The sequence below is a fragment of the Hyla sarda genome, chromosome 7 (assembly GCF_029499605.1).
Source record: "Hyla sarda isolate aHylSar1 chromosome 7, aHylSar1.hap1, whole genome shotgun sequence".
NCBI lineage: Eukaryota > Metazoa > Chordata > Amphibia > Anura > Hylidae > Hyla > Hyla sarda.
The window spans coordinates 215698557-215720130 of NC_079195.1; the positions used below are offsets into that span (position 1 = coordinate 215698557).

The 21574-nt window shown below is 42.6% G+C and overlaps 1 protein-coding gene across 7 annotated transcripts in view; it reads left to right on the forward strand.

The window, feature by feature from the left end:
- Positions 1–21574, forward strand: part of FUBP1 (far upstream element binding protein 1) — a 32676-nt gene that overhangs the window by 4669 nt on the left and 6433 nt on the right. Inside the window, exons 2-22 of one of the 7 annotated variants that reach the window (XM_056532617.1) lie at positions 1712–1841; positions 2349–2390; positions 2483–2522; positions 2682–2731; positions 3529–3600; positions 4564–4621; positions 4698–4857; positions 4938–5036; positions 5117–5218; positions 9635–9691; positions 9818–9920; positions 9994–10094; positions 13467–13611; positions 13902–14062; positions 14184–14338; positions 14426–14505; positions 16243–16371; positions 16670–16744; positions 16873–16932; positions 19408–19553; positions 19819–21144. In XM_056532617.1, the coding sequence (XP_056388592.1) occupies positions 1712–1841; positions 2349–2390; positions 2483–2522; positions 2682–2731; positions 3529–3600; positions 4564–4621; positions 4698–4857; positions 4938–5036; positions 5117–5218; positions 9635–9691; positions 9818–9920; positions 9994–10094; positions 13467–13611; positions 13902–14062; positions 14184–14338; positions 14426–14505; positions 16243–16371; positions 16670–16744; positions 16873–16932; positions 19408–19553; positions 19819–19827 (1974 nt within the window). In that variant the 3' untranslated portion in view covers positions 19828–21144. Of the gene's footprint in view, positions 1–1711; positions 1842–2348; positions 2391–2482; positions 2523–2681; positions 2732–3528; positions 3601–4563; positions 4622–4697; positions 4858–4937; positions 5037–5116; positions 5219–9634; positions 9692–9817; positions 9921–9993; positions 10095–13466; positions 13612–13901; positions 14063–14183; positions 14339–14425; positions 14506–16242; positions 16372–16669; positions 16745–16872; positions 16933–19407; positions 19554–19818; positions 21145–21574 lie in introns of those variants that run through there. The other 6 variants (XM_056532620.1, XM_056532619.1, XM_056532623.1 and 3 more) reach the window with 6 other exon arrangements.

Genomic DNA, 21574 nt, shown 5'->3' on the forward strand with positions numbered 1-21574 from the left:
CAGGAGATTGCGGGGGGGGGGGGGGGGCAGCGGTCAGGCAACTGGAAATACACCCAAAACTAATCTCTGAAATTGTCAGATCTCTGGGTTTATTTTGAAACATGCTTCTAAAACATCAGGGGGGACATTTCTCAAAACCTGTCCCGAGGAAAAGTTGCCTATAGCAACCAATCATATCACTACTATCATTTTTAGAGGCCTGTGAAAAATGAAAGAAGCAATCTGATTGGTTGTTCACTCTTGATAAATCTCCCCCCAGGAGTTTAATGGGTACCTCTCATCAAAAAAACTTTTGATATATTATAGATTAATGTATGCAGAATAACTTTACAATTGCATGTTATTAAAAAAATATGCTTCTTTCTATTTAATTTTCCACTTTGAAGAAATGACCACTAGGGGTCTCCCTACCAGTCCTGGCAGCAAGCATTTCAGACTCATGCTGGAGTCCTAAACACTACAAGCTGCCTTTCTGCTTTGTTCACAAAGGAGAACACTCAGAGCTGCCAGCCTGCTTTGTTCACAGCCTGTTTGGCTGTGAACAAAGCAGGCTGGCTGCTCTGAGTGTTTAGGACTCCAGCATGAGTCAGAAATGCTTGCTGACAGGACTGATCGGGAAAAATACGATAGAAAGAAGCATATTTTTCATTAACATGCTATTGGAAAGTTATTAAACATTCATTAATCTAAAATATATCAAAAGTTTATTTGATGAGAGGTACCCTTTAAAACACCATTGGTTTCTGAAACTATTGTTCACCATAGAGAAACATAGGGTTTTTATCAATGGCCATTTTGCCTAGTGGAATCAATGGGCCTTTACTCATAACCCTGACAGGTTCATAGCAGGACTCTGATCACATCTGTAGTTATATACGCAAATCACAAAAACGAATCCTATTGATATATAGTAGGATAAATCTGGTTCAGCACTATTTTCCTTTTATAAAGGGGTGCACTGGAGGAAAACATTTTGTTTACAAACTGGTGCAATAAAGTTACACAAATTTGTAAGCTTGAGATTTCTCTTTGAAAACCTCAATCCTTTCAGTACTTATCAGCTGTTGTATGTCCTGGAGGAAATAGTGTGTTCTTGCCTGTCTGATTTATAGATGCTATATCCGTGTGAGTGCTTTGATGGGGGGGCATATGGGAGCAGTGGGGCAGAGAAAGCGATGCCGCCGGCTTTGCACAGTGAGGAAAATGGACATATTAGCAATGGAGTCCAATACTGCCTGTATCTCCTGAACTGCAGCACTGATCAGACTAATACCGTATTTTACCAGCTGTCAGATTCCCTTTTAAGGGTAGGGTCACACGTAACTGATCCGCAGCATATTTCACGCTGCAGATCCGCCGACCCATTTTGTGCCTCCAGCTGTTAACACTCGTTTCGCCCCTACGAGCAGCCACACGGGGCCTGCAAGTTGGCAAATGCACTCTGACCTCGATGTCTGAGTGCACTGCACATGTGCCGTGGACTTGGAGACTTGCATGTCCCGTGTGGCTGCACATAGCAGCGGATTGCCGCTGCGAACAGGCGAGGGGGGGTGGCGACAGCTGGAGGCACAAAATGGTTGGGTCACCGGCGAATCGGCAGTGTAAAAATACGCTGCGGATGTGTTACGTGTGACCCTACCCCAACAGTGAAAATGAAACGTTGTTCTAAACTTGACAGTGTCTTATTGATCCTTTCTTTTTCCCCTGACAGATTGCTGCAAAAATTGGAGGTGATGCTGGTCCCCCAGCTGTTAACACCAATGACTATGGCTTTACCGGGCAGAAGAGGCCACTGGATGACGGAGGTGCGTTTATAGAATGGGAAGTTGCTTCAGATTCACGTAGGTTGAAATGCGTTAAGTTCAGAAGGAAGTCTGTGGTAAAATGTTACTTTTTCAGTACTACCTAGTTTATATGGATGTCCTGTTTGCTGTCTGGTTGGCACTCTGGTGTTATACCTTACTGTTATTAGATCTTCACATACAGTCACTCATGTGCATGAAGTTATTTTTGTTGGTCGTATTATACATTTTGAATCTTTATTTTATATAGACAGTAACTTTTTATGCATTTTTACAACCAGAACTAGGAATGGATACACAAAACAGTAGTAAACAATCGGTGATCCTAGTGTTTAGTTGGCCAGAACCAGTAAGATACCTCGCAGGCTGCTGATAAAACCTCTGCCTACCATTGATATGCTCGTGGTACTGTCAGCAAGGCTGGTCTTTCCTCTAATATTCTGTGGCATTGTGGCATGTATCGTTGTATTTTACCTGTCATTTGTGGTTTCAAAGACTATTTTTCCATTCATTCAATTGCCCCTTAAATTTGTTTTACCCATTTAGATCAACCAGAAGCAAAGAAAGTTGCTCCTACTAATAATGACTGTAAGTAATTCACTATACAAGTAGTAAACTAGAATGCGATGAAGTTCTATTTAAGCAAGTTTCTAATGTAAACTCTCTCCCTCTCTTTAAAGCTTTCCAGTCTTCAATGCCTCCTATGCATCAGCAACAGAGGTAAGTCTTATGGCCTAGTAGACATTACTCAAATATACATCTGATTGTAGACATTGTAAAACTATTCCCTTTGTTTTTTGACAACCTTTATGGAGCCTTGAGTTACCTAGTAAAGTAAAAAATTGTCTACTGCTTTACATAGATTTTCATTTTGTTTAGGGCTGTTCTAACAGAAGAGTACAAAGTTCCAGATGGAATGGTTGGATTCAGTAAGTATACTATAACTTATAAGATGTACTGATAAATACTTATCAAAGGGGTTCTCAGGTTTAGAAAGACTACTTTCCTATAACTTAATCGGAAATTGAGTTAACATAAGGTGGTCCACTGTTAGATCCTTATTTCTTGTATAGAAAAGGGAGCAGCTATGTAGAGCGTATCTTGCTCTAGAGCAGTGTTTTCCAACCAGGGTGCCTCCAGCTGCAGCAAAACTACAACTCCCAGCATGCCCGGGCATGCTGGGAGTTGTAGTTTTGCAACAGCTGGAGGCACCCTGGTTGGGAAACACTGCTCTAGCGGACATGTTCTATATTACACACACAACATATTGATTGTCAATGTGCATAATGTGAAGTTTAGATTACATTTTGGCACGGCAAAGGAATGGAAAACTCCCAGGTTTACTAGTTCTCCAACTGATTGTTAGGGGTCCCAACAGGGGTGGACACATTAATAAGCTTTGTTGCCACAAGACCCTTTTAAGCATATGTTCACATGGTAGGTCAGTCTGGAATTCCACATGAATATTTTGCATGGACATTCCGCAGCAGAGTCCCTTTGGCTTCAGTGGGATTCTGCTGCTGCAGAATGAGACCGCATTTCTGAGCGCTCTGCTGTCTGTGACCTGTCCGCACAGAAATTTGTGTAGGCATTCTGATTGATGGAGGTCTGAAAACTCAGACCCCCGCCAATCAAAACTTAACACGTTGCTAGTGTGCCCTATCCTTGCCTAGGCTGAGTTTTTACAAGTTTACAACATTAAATATTTGTTCCTCCCCCTGTTTAGTTATTGGAAGAGGCGGTGAACAGATATCACGCATTCAACAAGACTCTGGATGCAAAATACAAATTGCTTCCGGTAAGTTATTTTCAAAACTTGCTGAACTTATGTTGGGTATTCCATAAACTGAAACTGCTTTACGACGCAGGATAAGTTGTTTAGCAGCAACTGATGAACCACTTTATTTATCATGGTGTCCAGTGGTTCTTCTGAGGTTTACGTCATTGACGGGAACAATAGAACTGTTCTCCAAAGTCATCAATTTCTGTAGACAAAACTATCTGGTTTTCCGATAGCATCCAGTCACAACTCTCCTTTCATTTTACCCAAGCTTAATATTTGAGAGCTGAGCTGTGACTTGTTTCTATAACGTATTGATAAATCTGGCTCTGTGTGTCTTGGTATGTTCTCTAGCAGATTTTCACATTTAAGTAGTGTTAAACAATTTATCCCCAATCCAAAGGATAGCGGATAACTGTCTAGTTGCGGGGTGTTCGACCGCTCTGACCCCCTGCCATCTCTTGCCTGTCGCCCCACACTTTCCATGAACAGAGTGGTGGTGGCCCTGCACAAAGTGGTGGGCGACACGCCCCCTCTATGCATTTCTATGGGAGAACCGGAGATGCAGCATTAGTGTATCTCCCACTCTCCAAAAGAGATGGGGGGGGGTGTTGACCACTGCTTCATGACAGGGTCAACAGTCTCCTTGCACAGAGCGGAGGTAGTTTCGAGCAGGGGGGTCTGACTGCTGGGACCCCCTGTGATCTCCTGCCCAATGCCTCGCTCTTTGGATTGAGGAAACATATCTTAGCACCGCAGTACTCCTTTAATATCTTAAGTCTTGTACCAGTTTTATGGTAACTTTAAAGTGAAGGGTCTGTGCGCTTGAATTAAGGGATCTAATCATTCAGAAATAGCGCTACATAGCTGTGACATTACCTTTCGGTTTAAAATTGTGTTCTAAAATTGTCCAAGGGGGTTTTCTCTGGTTAGATATAAAATAAATCCTTGTACTTCTTTTTTTTTTTTTTTTTCCTGTAGATAGCGGTGGTATGCCTGACAGGTCCTGCATGTTAACTGGCACCCCTGACTCTGTACAGTAAGTAGTAATTGATATTGTTGTAGGTCAGTAAGCATAAATTTCTTTTATTTAAACTTTTTTTCTTAATTTGCAGAGCTGCAAAGAGACTACTAGATCAGATAGTGGAGAAGGGTAGGCCTACACCTTACCATCATGGAGACGGTCCAGGAAATACGGTTCAGGAAATCATGATTCCAGCCAGTAAAGCTGGCTTAGTTATTGGCAAAGGAGGCGAGACCATTAAACAGCTGCAGGTAGGACACTACACTATTATAGATTTCTGGTTCTCATGTACATTATTTTGGATTTAAATTTACTATTGCATTCAAAACAGGAACGTGCAGGGGTTAAAATGGTCATGATTCAAGATGGACCTCAGAACACAGGAGCAGACAAGCCATTGAGAATTACTGGGGATCCTTACAAAGTACAGGTAATACATTGTAAAAGAGGCATCATCCTAGATATTGTTAAACAGTAAATACAGACTGACATCTTCTTCTGTTTCTACAGCAAGCAAAGGATATGGTATTAGAATTAATACGTGACCAAGGAGGTTTCAGGGAAGCAAGGAATGAATACGGTTCAAGATTAGGTGGCAATGAAGGGATAGATGTAAGTGTTTTTATATTTACTTTGTCTTTTAAAAACTTAAAGGGGTATCTAAATGTCTGTCTTAAATGTCTAATGCATGCGGATGACCCAAGTTCCTAACTAAATTCAACCGAGCCCCCCAAACACACACACACTTTTCCACCATGGTATATGCGATGTACATATGAGTACCACTTTATTCCTTCTGACAATGGTATATGCCTGTCTTGCCCTATCTTCACGACTGCACTCCTGAGATTTTTTTTTCCTTCTGATTGGGACAGAAAATAAAATCCTTACCTCTGCTGTGGATCGGGTGCAGCAGTGCTGGATCCCCTTCCCAGGTAGTAGCTGATGCTCAGGAGAAGGCAGCAGTGTCTTCCCAGTAAAGATCCTTCTAGCGGAATCGCTAGCGGAATTAATGCAGGGTGGAACATTGGGGAGATGATTTGGGATTCTACCCTTACAACCCTGTACACACACGGCCCTCTGCTGCTGGGCCTGGGATGTTGGCCTGGTATGAGCGGTGTCTAGGCTTTTGCTAGCATCCTGGGCCTTCTGGCAGTGGCAGAGGACTGGTGTGTGTGTCGTCACTTATGGCCTCTGGAAGGCTTCAAGTGATGATTCGTTACTTTCAGAGGATGCGCCAGCATGTAGTGTAATTTCCAGGGCTCCCAGTGTGAATGTGGGGCATTTCTGGCATCTGGAGGGTTACCTGGCGACCAGGACTGGACAGACTTTATTTGCTGCACAAGATGAATACCCCAGCCAAGGGCCCTGAGGGGGAAACCCAGCCAGTGGTGGTCACAGTGAGTAACTGCGCTGTGGGGCTTGTTCCCCAGGCCTTTCAATGCTGATCCTTTTCTCTATTTATTTGTAATGTGGAAGATATGAAAAAAACTTATGAAGGTATCCATGTACCCTAATTTTTTTTGTCTGAGTCCAGGTCTATTCAGGATGAGCTTGTTTGGTGGTCTAGTTGACCACAAATTGCTTGCTTTTTCTTGTACATTTAAATATTCAAAGGAGTGGGCAAAACACACACACTTATTTTTATATATATATATGTGCTCATTTTAATACCCTTTGGAAATGTATCCAACCATTTGAGGAAAGATGTGGCAGATTGGGATTCCAGTAGCAAAGGTAGACTTGCACCTCTACCATTTTAGCGATTCCACACAATATAAGGACCCTCCCTCTTTACAAGTTTTCTTGGCGCTATCTAGGCTGAGACGGGTAAATTAGTAGCCTGTACTACTGTCTTATCCAACTCTATGAAAAGGGATCTCTGGTTTAAGTCTTTGCATATAGGGGCACCTAAACCTTGGCAGGGGGAAAGTGAAGCAGTTGCCCATAGCAACTAATTGCTTTTATTTTTAGAGTCCTTTTTGAAAATAAACAATCTGGTTGCTATGGGCAACTGCTCCACTTTTCCGCTGCACTACACTTACAAACTTGTCTATTTTACAGACTGCTTTATCTTCTCTGTATTGCCATGTTTTAGTGTTATTTTTTTATGTAAGTGTAAAGAAAATAAGAGTGTATTTTCTAATCTTTAACTGTTAAGTTGAAATAGTTTCTGGTTATGTTAACATTTTTGGTATGGGTAAAGGCTGGAGGGCTTTAAACTGTTCCCAAAAAAATAGCCAGATTCCTGAAACTTATAACCACCAAAAGTCCCAAGCGGACATCACAGAAGCTGAAAGCGAACAGAAGTTGACTGAGGACGGGTGGAGTGAAGTCTTCCTGGTGTTTTGTGAACTGCTCCAAATTTCATACAAAGAGCGCCTTTTTAAGTATTTTGGTAGAAATTCCCTGCAACCGAATGCCCTACGTGCAGGTACAGTTCTCCCTGTTCACCAAGGGGAAAGGTGCCTTACTCTTGTAGCAGACATCTTATTTTTATTTTTTTTCTGGGAAACCCTGCTTTTTCCTCCAATTGGAAAAAGGTCTCAGGTCTGATTAGAGAATTTTGGATGCCTAGGGCAGCCATGTCAATCTTGGGACATCTGACATCCGTCAGTGGCCTGGGCTCAATTTCACTCAAGACCTTTACAGAGCTGTTCAGTCAAATTTTGGACAAGAGCCAGACATCTTTTAAAAACTTGGCCCACTTTGGGTCAAGTCGGTTCTCTCTGGCTTATAGAGGGCGATCTGAAGAAAGGGGATTGCTGATGACAAGCATTGGTGATGACAACAGATGCCAGTACATGGAGTTGGATATCTCCATGCAGACAAGCTTTTAATTCGGGAAATTGGACCTTTACATATGAGGTCATCAAACTACAGAGAACTGATGACACTTCAGAACCTAAAAAAAGCTTTGCAGAGATCGACATTTGCTCAACCATCCTGACAATACCCCTTCAGTACCATTTATTCAGCATCAGGTGGGTCAGACACATTTCTCAATTTCAGAAAAAAAAAGATTTCCTTGGGCAGAGCTTGCACTTTAAGGGAGCCTTGACTGTCAATGCAGACTCCCTCTGTAGTCAAATTTGAACCAGGGGAATGAGCGCTAGCTCCATGGGCTTAGAGATGGGGTCTGCCTCAAATTTATTTACCTCAAGAATCAGTCAACCAGTTCTTTTCTCCATCCCAGAGACCAGCCTCTAGCAGCAGAAGCAATAACCCAGTACTGGTCATTAGATCAGCCTATGCCTCTTCTCCTTTGCCACTGATTCTGCGTTATCTAGAAATTTCCCCCTCAGTCATGCAGCCTTTATTCAATGGCCAAGGGGGTTTGTTCTCCCTTCTGAAATCTGTGTCCCGGGAGGATCGCATCATCTTCACAGGCCCCAATCTTCTCACATCCAGAATCTATGCTTAACTGTCTGGAAGTTCAAAAGTCCATGTTAATGCCGTATTTTTTGCCGTATAAGATGCACTTTTTCTTCCCCAAAACGGGGGGGGGGGGTGTCGGTGCGTCTTATATGGCGAATACACCCCTATCGCGGCGGTCCCTGCGGCCATCAACAGCTGGGACCCGCGGCTAATACAGGACATCACCGATCGCGGTGATGCCCTGTATTAACCCTTCAGACGCGGCGATCAAAGCTGACCGCCGCGTCTGAAGGGAAAGTGACACTAACTGTTCAGTCGGGCTGTTTCGGCTGCTTGTTTCAAGCACAAATTAGACCGAGGATTAAGGAACCTGTGCCACCCTTACACCCCTTGGAATTTAAATGTGGCTCTGGCATGTCTTTTTGAGGCTATATATAGCGTTTTAAGGGGAATGTATTACACACACTATATAATCTTTATTAATACTTTAGAGCTATATATTGAAACATGTTTTTTTTCTGAATGTTTTTATTTTCTGATTGAAATGTTAAAATTTTTTGTACATAATGGAGACTTGCCTGAGCTGTTATAACAGCATTTGGAGATACTGTATGCTTTATGACAAGCCCCATGGACCTAGGCCACAATAGGCCAGAGCTGTCCATGTGAATGGGAAGCCTTACTGGGCGTGCTCTGACCTTGTGAGGAGGTCATTCCATATAGGGGGGGAGGCTTAGCTTCAGCTATAGTGAAGATCCTATCTTGTCTATATACTGGTGTCACCGTTCACTATTGCTGTGAATGTTACTTTCTAGCTGCCTCCTCCTCATCAAAGATGTCAAGTAGTTTAATGCTTAGTAGCCAAAATGAAAATTTCAAGACTTAAGGATTATAAAAAATCTTGATTATATATTAAGTTGAAACTTAGAAGAAAAAAAATTCTTAAGCAATTAAACATAAATCTTGATTAAAACAAAAGGTAATTTTGACACATTCCCTTTCAGCTTTTTATTCTAAAGACATAATTTTTGGTGGAAAAAACATTGCCTGCTGATTTAGTGAAATCCAGGAATGATACCATAGGCTTTAAAATAAGCTTATCTAGAAGCTTCATTTTAAATTCCTACCTAAATTTCAACTCCACTCCCATCAGTGGGGCAATGTTAAATTTTTTTATTTTTTTGCTGTTCCTTTATGATGGTAAGGTGGCTTTTAAAGGCTCCATACCTGGATGGATCAGTTCTGTTCTTCCTGAGGCCTAAAAAGCCTGGGTTAAACCTTCTGCTCTTGATGATATTTATTTTTTTATTTTCTGTGCAGCCAATTGGAAAAATCTCCATACTTTTTCCAGTCTTTATAGATTGGATGTATTCAATGAGGATATGGCCTTTTTGGCACAAGTCCTCTTCGCTGTTGTCTGTCCTGAATATTCTTGAGTGCTATCAAAGAGATGACTGGGGAAAACGGTGAATCACCGATAAATCGATTTCTAGGAAGTCTCCTTGACAGCACACAAACATCCCACCCTTGGTTACGTAGTGATTATAGTTGTACACGTTATGTTTCCTTTCCTTCTCAGTGTTCTCTTAAAATACACTGAGGGGAGGAAGGGGTGGGGTTTTTAACATATGTTTTTCCTGTCCCGATCAGGAGGATGAGATGTCTCAGGGGTATGGTCGTGGAGACTTTGAAGAATTTGAATTATCGGTGAGTATAATTCACCGTTGTTCATACCCACCAGGCTTTTGAACTTTTTGTTGTTTGTATACACCTTAATTTATTCTAACTAGGTTATTTGCTTTTGAGTAATGATTGATTGTACTTCCTTTAAAGGTCCCAATACCACGATTTGCAGTTGGAATTGTAATAGGTAGAAATGGCGAAATGATAAAGAAAATTCAGAATGACGCAGGTGTTAGAATACAGTTTAAACCAGGTATGTGTATTTCATGGCAGTCAGGTGGTTAGAGGATCTTGCATGTCCCTCTAACAGGTATTTTCTGTTGCAGATGATGGATCAACTCCAGAAAGAATAGCACAAATTAGTGGTCCTCCAGACAGGTGTCAGCATGCAGCAGAGATCATCACAGACTTGCTCCGTAGTGTCCAGGTTTGACTATTCTAAATTATTTTTTTAAAAAAAGCTAATGTTCTCACTATTTTTACTACAAATGTTTTCTTTTAATTGGGTGTTCTGAAAATTCGCAGTTAACCTATCCTCAGGATATCATTAAAGAACTATGCCAACATTGGAAACCTTATCACCTATCTACAGGATAGGGGAGAAGTGTCTGATCTTGGAGCCCTAGCCCTGGGACCTCCCTGCATTCTCCAGAACAGGGCCCCCACATCTCCCCGCTGCCTGAAGTGCAGGGTCAGCACATGCTGCTTGTCGGGTTTTTTTATGGGAGAGCCAGAGATACCAGTGTACTGCGCTCATGTATTTCCAGCACCCCCATAGAATATGCATTAAGCACGTACTGACCCTTCCATGCTGCGGGGATACTTGTAGGTCAGACTCCTCACTATCAGACTTATCAACTCTTCTGTAGATCAGTTATCAAAACTTATGGTCAAACACTTTATAGAACATGCATCATTTCTCAGTTGCTCTTCATTGGGAGACACCTATACTGATGGGTATATGCTCTTGCCGCTAGGAGGCGCTGACGCTAGGAAAGTCGGCTCCTCCCTGGCCAGATGTACCCGCCTACTGGAAGTGAGGTAATCGGTTTTAGCTAGTGTCAGTAGGAGGCAAGACACAGGTCTGGGAGCTCCTCAGACCTGGTCTTTTTTATTTTCTAGTAAGGGCTGTTGGCTTTCTCCCCCCCCCCCCCTTTTTTTTCAAGTAAGGGTTCAGGAGCATGGCGCTACCAGTTATGTATGTACTGTTAACCCCTTCTCGCCAACTGCCAGCGTCTGGAGGTTGTACCCTGGATCTACCGGTCGCCCCGCTATCTTAGCCTAGTATGATGCAGCGTGTCCACAAGCTGGTTGAAGACTTGTGGGTGAGTATGTACTACAAACCCCTCCCTCCCCCCTTCCCTCTTGCTTATCCAGGGGTCACCTTTCTCTCTCGTGCCCAGCTCCTCAGCTGCCGTTACACGTGGCTGTGCTGGGCCGGATCCCTCATGGCCTCTGGCGCCATTCTCGATGGGACGGCCGGTGCACCTTCCTTCCCCCCTCTTCGGGCCACGCATTTCTAGCCCATATTTATTGCCGCCAGGCACATTACCCTGGCCACGTTATCTTCACTATCGGCCGGAGACTCTATGCTGCTGCCCCAGTTTCACTCTCTGGGGCAGCGGGTCTCTGGTCCACTTCATTATCTGCTTGCTTACTCATATCTGCTGTGGCCAGGCACAATGTTCTGGCCGCGATCTTAGACTGACCGGAGACCTACAGTTGCAGGCAGCGGCTCTCCAGTCCCAGGTTTACTCCAATCATTGTGGCCAGGCGCAGTGTCCTGGCCATGTTCTTTATGGGCTGACCGGAGATTTACAGCTACAGGCAGTGTCTCTGGTCCCACGTGGCCGGCTGCCCCTCAGTGCAGGCACACCAGCCTGCTAACTGCTCCCCTGGTAAGGAGGTTTTTGGTCTGCAGCTGTTCTGGTTGTAGATTTTCTGCACCAGGCCTCTCCACAGCCAGTCTTTCTTTGTGTTTTTCTGGTCTCCACCTTCCGTACACTGCTCTCCCTGGCATTTTCAGTGTTCCATGTTCTCTCTTGACTTGGTTGACTCTGGATAGGGTTCTCTTGTTTGTGCCCTTTTCCATTTTTGTTTCCCAGCCCGGTTAGCCCTGTCTTGTTTTGTGTTCCTTGGAGTTGATTCCTACCTCCTCCCGGAATGGTTCTGACCCTTCTGGCTATGGACCGTAGCTTTGGAGTTTCTAAATAGGACGGTCTCCTCCTTGGCGTTCTAGTCCTTCTCCATGGACGGGGGATCTTCCGGGAGCTGTTTGTGGGCCTTAGTTGTCTCTGGCCCCGGATCGAGTGGGTTCCAGTCTCTGGACCGATTCCCCTTTTGCTGTTGGTTTTCCCTCCCTTGGGGACTGCTTTGGTACGTCCCATCAGTATGTGTCCCCCAATGAAGATCGACCGAGAAAAGATATATATATTTTTTTTTTGTACCCTCCTCCTTACTCTTTCTTGTAGCCTTCATTAGAGATGAGCGAACTTACAGTGAATTCGATTCGTCACGAACTTCTCGGCTCGGCAGTTGATGACTTATCCTGCATAAATTAGTTCAGCTTTCAGGAGTTCCGGTGGGCTGGAAAAGATGGATACAGTCCTAGGAAAGAGTCTGCTAGGACTGTATCCACCTTTTCCAGCCCACCGGAGCACCTGAAAGCTGAACTAATTTATGCAGGATAAGTCAACTGCCGAGCAGAGAAGTTCGTGACGAATCGAATTTACTGTAAGTTCGCTCATCTCTACCACCCATCCATTTCTTCATTCTTTGTCCGTATTTTATTTTCTGGTTCCTTTTCTTTTTTTAATCCAGGGTCCTTTGGACATATTTCTTGGCTTCTTCTACTGCTTGGTGACAAAACGGATTACCTCCCTTCCAGTGGGCGGGTATATCCTGCCAGAGAGGAGCCGATTTTTTTTTTTTTTTTTTTTTTTCCTAGTGTCAGTGCCTTCTAGTGGCAAGAGCATATATCATCAGTTATAGGTGTTCCCCCAATGAAGTCTACGAGAGATTTTACAGGGAGTACAAAAAAAAAATCTCCTTTTTTGTGACACTTCTTGCTGTGCCCCCAATTGAACTTATCACGTGTACTAAGTTGCCCTGAGGGAGGGACAAAACCGTAAAGGAGCTCCAAAGTGCCACAATAGTGACAACATGTATAATATCTTAAAAGTATCAGTATTACATATGTGGCTGCTACTTTCCCCTCTATCATACCCAGTGCCGTTTCATCTCCTTAAAAAAACACCCACCTGGCCTGTCTCTGTCCAGTTCCACAGCAGGCTTATATGCAGGCTCAGCAGCTCGAGCATAAGTGACACCCTCCTGCTCACCTCACGGCCTGTGCTGCCTGATCTTGAAATGTTATCAGACATCGTGGGCAGAGACTTCTGACAAGTGACACCCTTGATGCTTTTCCCAAGGAGCGCAGAGAGCAATGATCAGTGGCTGCTGCAGGCAAATGGAACAGTCCAACCACACCCCTATGGACTGCCACAGATAGTGTCACTGCACACAGTTTGGAAATCTCCGCTGTAGAGAGGATTCACTTTTAACGGCAAAGTGCCCCTTTAATATCCAGGTTTCTGACTCCAACCTCATCGATCTACTGATTGAAGGAATTGTGGATCTTATACGTATCAGCAGCCTCTTCATTTCCTGCTAGGCAAAAATATGTACACTAGGTAGCAACTTTACCTGGTATTGCAGATTAATATCTAACCTATGATTTCATAAATTAGGGTCACTGTCAAATGTGTTAAAATGTTTATTTTTTTTTTTTTTTTTATAGCAGTCTGGAAATGGTGGTGGTCCTGGTCCAGGTGGAAGAGGAAGGGGCAGAGGCCAAGGAAACTGGAACATGGGCCCCCCAGGCGGACTTCAAGAGTTCAATTTCTTTGTCTTGACAGTAAAAACTGGCCTCATAATTGGAAAAGGTTTTGATCTTTTTGTTTTTTCCTTGTCACAAAATATACTTAACATGCTTGTCATATGATACCCATACTTTTTAAGTTTCGTGCTTTTTTTTAAAAAAAAAGCTCCTTTTTAGTTTTTAAATGATAAAGTATATTGAAGAAATATTGTTTTGAAACACACAAAATGGCTACAGAGGTGTAGATCATGTTTGATAGTTTGGGTATTATTAGTAACCTGTACAGTGTGCAGTCTTCTAGCAGGATTTTACAGCACATTACTCATGGTCATTTATGCTCTCTGTATTTTACAGGGGGTGAGACTATTAAAAGCATAAGCCAACAGTCTGGTGCCAGAATAGAGCTACAGAGAAACCCTCCACCAAACTCTGACCCCAACATGAAGTTATTTACCATTCGTGGGACTCCTCAGCAAATAGATTATGCAAGACAACTTATTGAAGAGAAGATAGGGGTAAGTGAAGTAATGTCTTAACTATATGACAAGGCGGAATTACTATAGTCTCACAGGAATGCCTAGATTGTAGAACAAAGGAATGCCTAGATCATTAAGTTATATTTTTTTATTTGGTCAGGGTCCAGTAAATCCATTAGGTCCTCCAGTTCCTCATGGCCCTCATGGTGGTGTACCTGGACCCCATGGACCTCCAGGACCCCAAGGCCCCGGGCAACCAATGGGACCCTACAACCCTCCACCATACAACCCAGGTCCCCCAGGACCTGCACCCCAGTAAGTATTAAATAGCACATCTTGTATACGGTGTTTCATAGACTTTATGTATTGTTTACTCAAGTATATATATATTCTTGTTTTAAGTGGCCCTCCTGCTCCTTACGCCCCTCAGGGCTGGGGAAATACATACCCACACTGGCAGCAGCCAGCTCCAGCAGATCCAAGTAAGTTGAGTGTTTGTGCGTGAGTAGCATTATGGATAAGCACATTTAGACAAAATAAAACCTTTTGTTTGTATATACAGAATTGCATAAATGGGTGTGTGCTTAACTTCCGCTAATGAAGATTTTTTTGACAAGTTTTAGTTTAATGCATGTGCTTCATTGCTGTGATTTTTTTATTTTATTTTTTTTAATCCTTTTATCGGGGGGCCATGTGTGGTCATAATGCTTCATTTGGTGGATGCTGGCAACTATTGACATGTTTCTGAACATGCTTTAGTGCCATCCATTTATGAGCATGTCGGTTTTTTGTTTTTTTTTCTTTACACTATACTAGTTCGTTTTTATTTGCAAGACCTGAGCCTTTCTGCTTTGTAGTTTACAGTGCAGATCACCTGCACTTGGTGAAAGTTAAAGGTTATCAAAGGTTATCATCTAGGGTTTCCAACAGTGCTAGACATTTTTGGAGCCTATAAAAATTGCAATAAAAAATGGTGCTTGTATACTAAACAGTGTAAGTCAACAGCTGCCATATTGACAGTTTTGTCCATGTATTATTATAGTATATTTTATGTTCCCCCTATGATCACTCCTACATGTTTATGTAGAGATATATAATGTGGAAATACATTTTCATTGCATTGTAATGGTGCAAATTACCACATATATTCAGTCCTGATTGTTAGTGTCGCCCTTTGGTTCTCCTGTTGCTTTCCTACTACTATATGGTTTCTGGTGACAGCTGCAATTTCCAAAGTAAACTCTGTGCAAACATAAGGGGAGAGCTGTCAAAATTGGTGCAAAGAAAAAGTGGAATAGAAGCCTATCGGGTCAATATAGTATCAACTGTTTTCTTTACATCATGTTTGAGTCACGGCTAGAGATGAGCGAACTTACAGTAAACTTGATTCGTCGCGAACTTCTCGGCTCGGCAGTTGATGACTTTTCCTGCATAAATTAGTTCAGCTTTCAGGTGCTCCCGTGGGCGGGAAAAGGTGGAGACAGTCTTAGAAGTCTTTCCTAGGACTGTATCCACCTTTTCCAGCCCACCGGAGCACCTGAAGGCTGAACTAATTTATGCAGGAAAAGTCCAACTGCCGAGCCGAGAAGTTCGTGACGAATCAAATTTACTGTAAGTTTGCTCATCTCTAGTCGCGGCTGATTGGGGGGGGGGGGGGGGGGGGGTGTTTCAGCATTTTGCTTTTGACTACATGCAGCTTTGTACAATGCATAGTCTAAATCAGTGGTCTCCAACCTGCGGACCTCCAGATGTTGCAAAACTACAACTCCCAGCATGCCCGGACAGCCAACGGCTGTCCGGGCATGCTGGGAGTTGTAGTTTTGCAACATCTGGAGGTCCGCAGGTTGGAGACCACTGGTCTAGATGCTGTAATATGTAATGGGGTGGATTAGCAAAGACCTCTACTTTATGTGATTATAAAATCACTATCCCATTATGACATTGGACCTATTTTAATGCATAAGATTGGGTACAGCCCAGATGCAGCTTTCACTGGCTATATTTGTAGGATTGTAATTGGCTATCAGTGTAATACACAGATGGCCAGGACTGCGGGAGCTGCTTACAGCACCACTTGTGATAGTGGACGAGGGTTGCGGGGACCCATATTATGACAAACTCCTAACATTTTATATAAATGTGGGTCAGCACTTGGTAATTTTTCTGTAGACTAGACTGCTATTCAGTACACTATAAGAGTGTGATGTTTAATTTCTTAGGTAAAGCAGGAACAGACCCCAATTCTGCAGCTTGGGCAGCTTATTATGCTCACTATTACCAACAGCAAGCACCCCAACCACCTGCAGCACCATCTGCTGGACCAGCTTCAACCCAAACTAATGGACAAGGTAGCAAAAACTACTTAACTCCTCTTTTTCTATTTATTTAAATTTTATTGGCCTCAGTGTGCCAAAGTCCTGGCCTGTACTTTGTAGATTGAGCCATCTACCACACTTTTAATGGTGTAGGCATCCTGAGGATTGCCTTGTGATCGCCCCCTTTTTAGGTGGCATGTTGACCTTTTTTGCACACACCTTACATGCTTTGCATGCACTCATTTGGAACCCTTAACTGCTCATGTTTGCACTTTGCCCTCTAGTTGTACTTATGTGTATGCAACTTACCTGTCTAATGCTTCTTGTTTAGTTGATCCCCCAGCTGCACCTCAAGCTGGACAAGTGGACTACACAAAAGCTTGGGAAGAGTATTACAAAAAAATGGGTATGTGATACGTGGGAATGCTCACACATCAATCTTGGCTTGTGGAAAAACTTGGTTTTCTTCTGAAAGCTAATCTTTGTGAAAAAGTTTGCTTATTGCTTTGCTTTTTTTTTATTTTATTTTTTTAGGTCAACAAGCACCAGCACAAGATTATTCCAAAGCATGGGAAGAATACTATAAAAAGCAAGGTATGTACTTTGTATATTATCTTTATAGTAAATGAGCGTATGGCGGGCATTTATTAAAACCTGTAAAGGAAAAGTAGGAAAAACGTAGAGTAGAATCCAGCTCTTTGTGCAATAAAACAGTCTCTTTATTCAAAGGACATGATCAGGAACAGCAGAAGTTTTGTGTTTCAAGCGCCAAGCACTTAGTCATTCTTGGTATGACTAAGAGCGCTTGAAACGCGTAACTTCTGCTGTTCTTGAGCATGTCCTTTGAATAAAGACGGTTTTATTGCACACAGAGCTCGATTCTACTCTGCGTTTTTTTCTATTTGCTTCGGTGCCATCCAACACCTGGATCCGTGCTCTGTTCGTTTCCGTTTTCAGAGGCAGTTTTAAAAAGGACAATCTGGTTATTATGGACAACTGCACCACTATTCCTCTGCACAGGATTTGATAAAACTCCCCCTTTATTCCCCTCATCAGCATTCGTGCAGTGGAGCCACCCTTTATGCAATATACCCATATTTATCGGGGTATAACACGCTCCGGCCTATAACACGCACCCTTATTTTACCAAGGATATTTGGGTAAAAAAAGTTTTTTACCCAAATATCCATGGTAAAATGAGGGTGCGTGTGTGCATGCGTATACCCCGATACACCCCCAGGAAAGGCAGGGGGAGAGGCCGTCGCTGCCCGCTTCTCTGCCCCTGCCTTTCCTGGGGTCCAGAGCCCTGCTGCCGCCGCTTCTCTCCCGCTGGCTATCGGCGCCGCTGCCTGTTCTCTCCCCCTGACTATCGGTGCCGGCGCCGATAGCCAGGGGGAGAAAAGACAGCGGCACCCATTGCCGGCGCCGCTGCCCCGTTGCCTCCCCCCATCCCCGGTTGCATAATTACCTGTTGCCGGGGTCGGGTCTGTGCTGCTTCAGGCCTCCTCTGTGCGTCCCATGCATCGTTGCTATGCACTGCACGGCGCAATGACGAGTGACGTCATTGCGCCGTGCAGCGCATAGCAACGACGCAGGGACACACACACCGGAGGCCTGAAGCAGCGTGGACCCGACCCCGGTAACAGGTAATTATGCAACCGGGGATGGGGGAGGCAACGGGGCAGCGGCACCGATAGCCAGGGGGAGAGAAGGGCCGCCAGCAGGGCTCTAGACCCCAGGGCAGGCAGGGGCAGAGAAGCCGGCAGCGCTGGCGGTCTCTGAACCTGCAAAGCCGCTGCAGTTCATTGATTTAAAGTGCCCACTTTAAATCATTGAACTGCAGTGGCTTATCGGCATATAACATGCAGGTAGACTTTAGGCTAAAAATTTTAGCCTAAAAAGTGCGTGTTATACGCCGATAAATACGGTACATTATATTGGTGTTCATGAGGACCTGCCTTGAAACCCGTGAGACGTTTTTTCACCGGCCTTAGGGTAAAAATCCTCCAACTATAAAGCTGTCCAATTTTTAGTGAATCCCAATTAAAAATTATTTTTACTATAAAAAAAATTTGGGCAAAAGTGTTTCTAGTTTCAAGTTATACAAAATATTTCCCATCAAAGGTATGTCTGCTCAGTTCTTCCTGCTCTATAACATTGTGCCAATAGTTATAAAGCATTTTCCTGGGGACAGGCTCTCTTTTAACAAAATGCAACAATGGAGAAATAAGATCACATCCGTGGATGAAAGCCGGTTTTGTTAAATCCAACAGGTAAGGTGCATGGTACTATACATGGACGTGGCTCTCACAGTGAAATGGGTGACAGCTGTTACCCATTTCACTGTAAGAGCCACGTCTATGTCCATGTATAGTACCATGCACCTTACCTGTTGGATTTAATGAAACCAGCTTTCATCCACTGAAGCGGTGAGTGCAATTTTTTTTTTCTCCATTGTTGCATTCTGCTTGAACTTCATAGATATGCACCCTGTGTCTTTCACTGCTGCTATCACCACTGTGCACTTTAAGGTATTACATCGGGTTGTAGTGCCGACCGCTGTGACCTCTGCTATTGCTGGACATATTTTAACAAAGTTGGGTACTCTGGTGGAAAACTTTTTTTTTTTTTTTTTTTTTTAATCAACTGGTGCCAGAAAGTTTAACAAATTTGTAAATTATTTCTGTTAAGAAAAATCTTAATCCTTCCAGTACTTATTAGCTGCTGAATACTACAGAGGAAATTATCTTCTTTTTGGAACACAGTGCTCTCTGCTGACATCTGTCCATTTTAGGAACTGTCCGGAACAGTGGTATTTTCTCCCACTCTGGACAGTTCTTAAAGTGGACAGAGATGTCAGCAGAAAGCGCGGTGGTCATGATGTCAGCAGAGGGCTCGGTGTTCCAAAAAGAAATAAATTTCCTATGTAGTAAAGATTTTTTTTAATAGAAGTAATTTACAAATCTGTTTCTTTCTGGCACCAGTTGATTAAAAAATTTTTTTCCACCGCAATACCCCTTTAAAGAAATAGGTAATCTTTCTGATGACAAATTCCCCCTTAATTTTCAGGACAAACCGTTCCAGCAGCAGGAGCAGCTCCACCTGCTGGTCAAGCAGATTACAGTGCTGCCTGGGCAGAATACTACAGACAGCAAGCAGCATATTATGCTCAGACAAGTCCACAAGCAATGCCACAGCATCCCCCCGCACCACAGGTAAGAAGTTAAACATACTATTTTGCAGATGTATATTTTGGGGAAAATGTATTTACCCTTGAGAAACTACTGTAAAGCTTTCCTGTTGAACACAGTTGTTTGTGTGATCACAACATTTTCCCCTTTCAGGGCAAATGAAAATATACAGGAAGCAGCCAACATTTGTTAACCAATTTCTCCTTAGGCTCTCTCCTGCGTTGGCTTCCTTAAAAAGGAATTTCTAGTTTAACACTTTGTGTATCTCTTATGTATTTCCTCTGCACAGGGCCAATAATGCGAAGTGGACAGTACAGTATTTGCTTCATTGTGTTGGGGAAAACCTTTGTTAAATGTTTGGATGCAGACGCCTTGATGAAGATCTTAATTTTTGTTTTGGTTTAAAAAAAAAAAATGTTTTGAAAATGTACATAAACTATCACTACTGACTGATAGGAGGCTATATTTCTGTGTAGAAATGAAAACTTGGTTTGTTTTTAGTCTATTAGTGTAGATGTACACATTCCAGCAAATGTATTTGCAACTATTATGTGGTCGATGCTTTGTGATACAAATGTACTTTTTCAATGTATACTTTATCACTTTTAAAATGCCTGTTTTGTGCTTTACAATAAATAATATGAAACCTCCTGTGTCGGTAAGTTGGATATGTGAGTATTTAAATGAAAACATGTTTAATTATATGAATACTTTACAAGGACGTATTTCATAGGAAAGGCTGAAATTTTTTTTTATAACGGAAGATGGTTGTTGTTTCTTTCCTCTTTTCGATTTTTATTTTCTTACAAAATTGAGTTTTACTGTTTTGACATGTAGACAGCATAACATCTTGCCTCTGCTTGCATGTATATAACTTTATATAGCAGACCGATTCCACTGCATTGTGACCACTGTTCAGACCTGTAAAGTTGTCTCTCTTCATACCAGTTTACTTTTTATGCGCTTGTTTTTTTTGTTTGTTTTTTCATAAATTGACTTATTTACTTACCGACTGTGTGCTGCTGTTTATTTCAAAATGATGTACTATCCAGTTTCAACTAGTTTTTCCGTATTACATTGACTTTAGTAGCAGGGTGCTTTCTCACTTTCAGTGTTTAATGCCATGTTTTGTTTTTTGTTAGAGCCAAAGCCAGAAGTGTAGATTCCGCAGGAATACTTTATACCTATTTCTATTTAATCTAATCTAGTACTGACATTTGCTCAACAAAGACTAAAATAGCCTTTTTTCCAGACCTCTGTGGAACAACCTTTTATGGCCGGGTTCACATGGGCATAATATGGCCACATATCTTGTGCCTTTATTATGGCTGCAAGTCCCGGCCTGATCTCAAGTCTGACTCAAACGGGCAGTCATCAGAAATGTGGTCAGTCCAGGACATGGGGTAGTAATACGGGTGCAAAAATGTGGCCTTATGCCAGTCTGAGACCTGCTGGAGATTTCTTTTTGATGTAGTATTTTAAAGAATGCTTCTTAAAGGGAGTAGAAGAGATTCTTCAAAATCTGCATCAAAACAGCATGTATGAAATTAGCATAAAAATACTCTGAATTGTATCCACCCTACCTGCATCTCTCATGCCTCCACCTTATAGCTATGGATTTACTCTTTTGTCTAAGTTGCAATACAGTACAGTAATTTGCAGATGGTGACTTTTTAATTTTTTTGCTTTACTGTGTGCAGTTGGGTAGTATAGTTCTTTATTTTACACATTTGATCACTGCTGATTTGTTGGGTCCCAAATCATTTTGCTCTTTGCCGTAGTACTAAAATGATCCAATGTAACAATAGATCTATAGTGGTAAGAACCACGTCATGCTTTCTCTATATGCACTGTAAGTATTACAAAATGTTTTATGCTGAGTTTATATACAGTGCTGTATATTAAATCCCATAATTATTCTTTCATAGGTAAGTATTCACATGTTGTGGATTTAGCTGCAGAACCAGTTACATATTGGAGAATGTTAGACATAACTTAGTTGTACAGGGAATCTGCAAATGTGAATTTAGCCGCAAGGCAGCGTG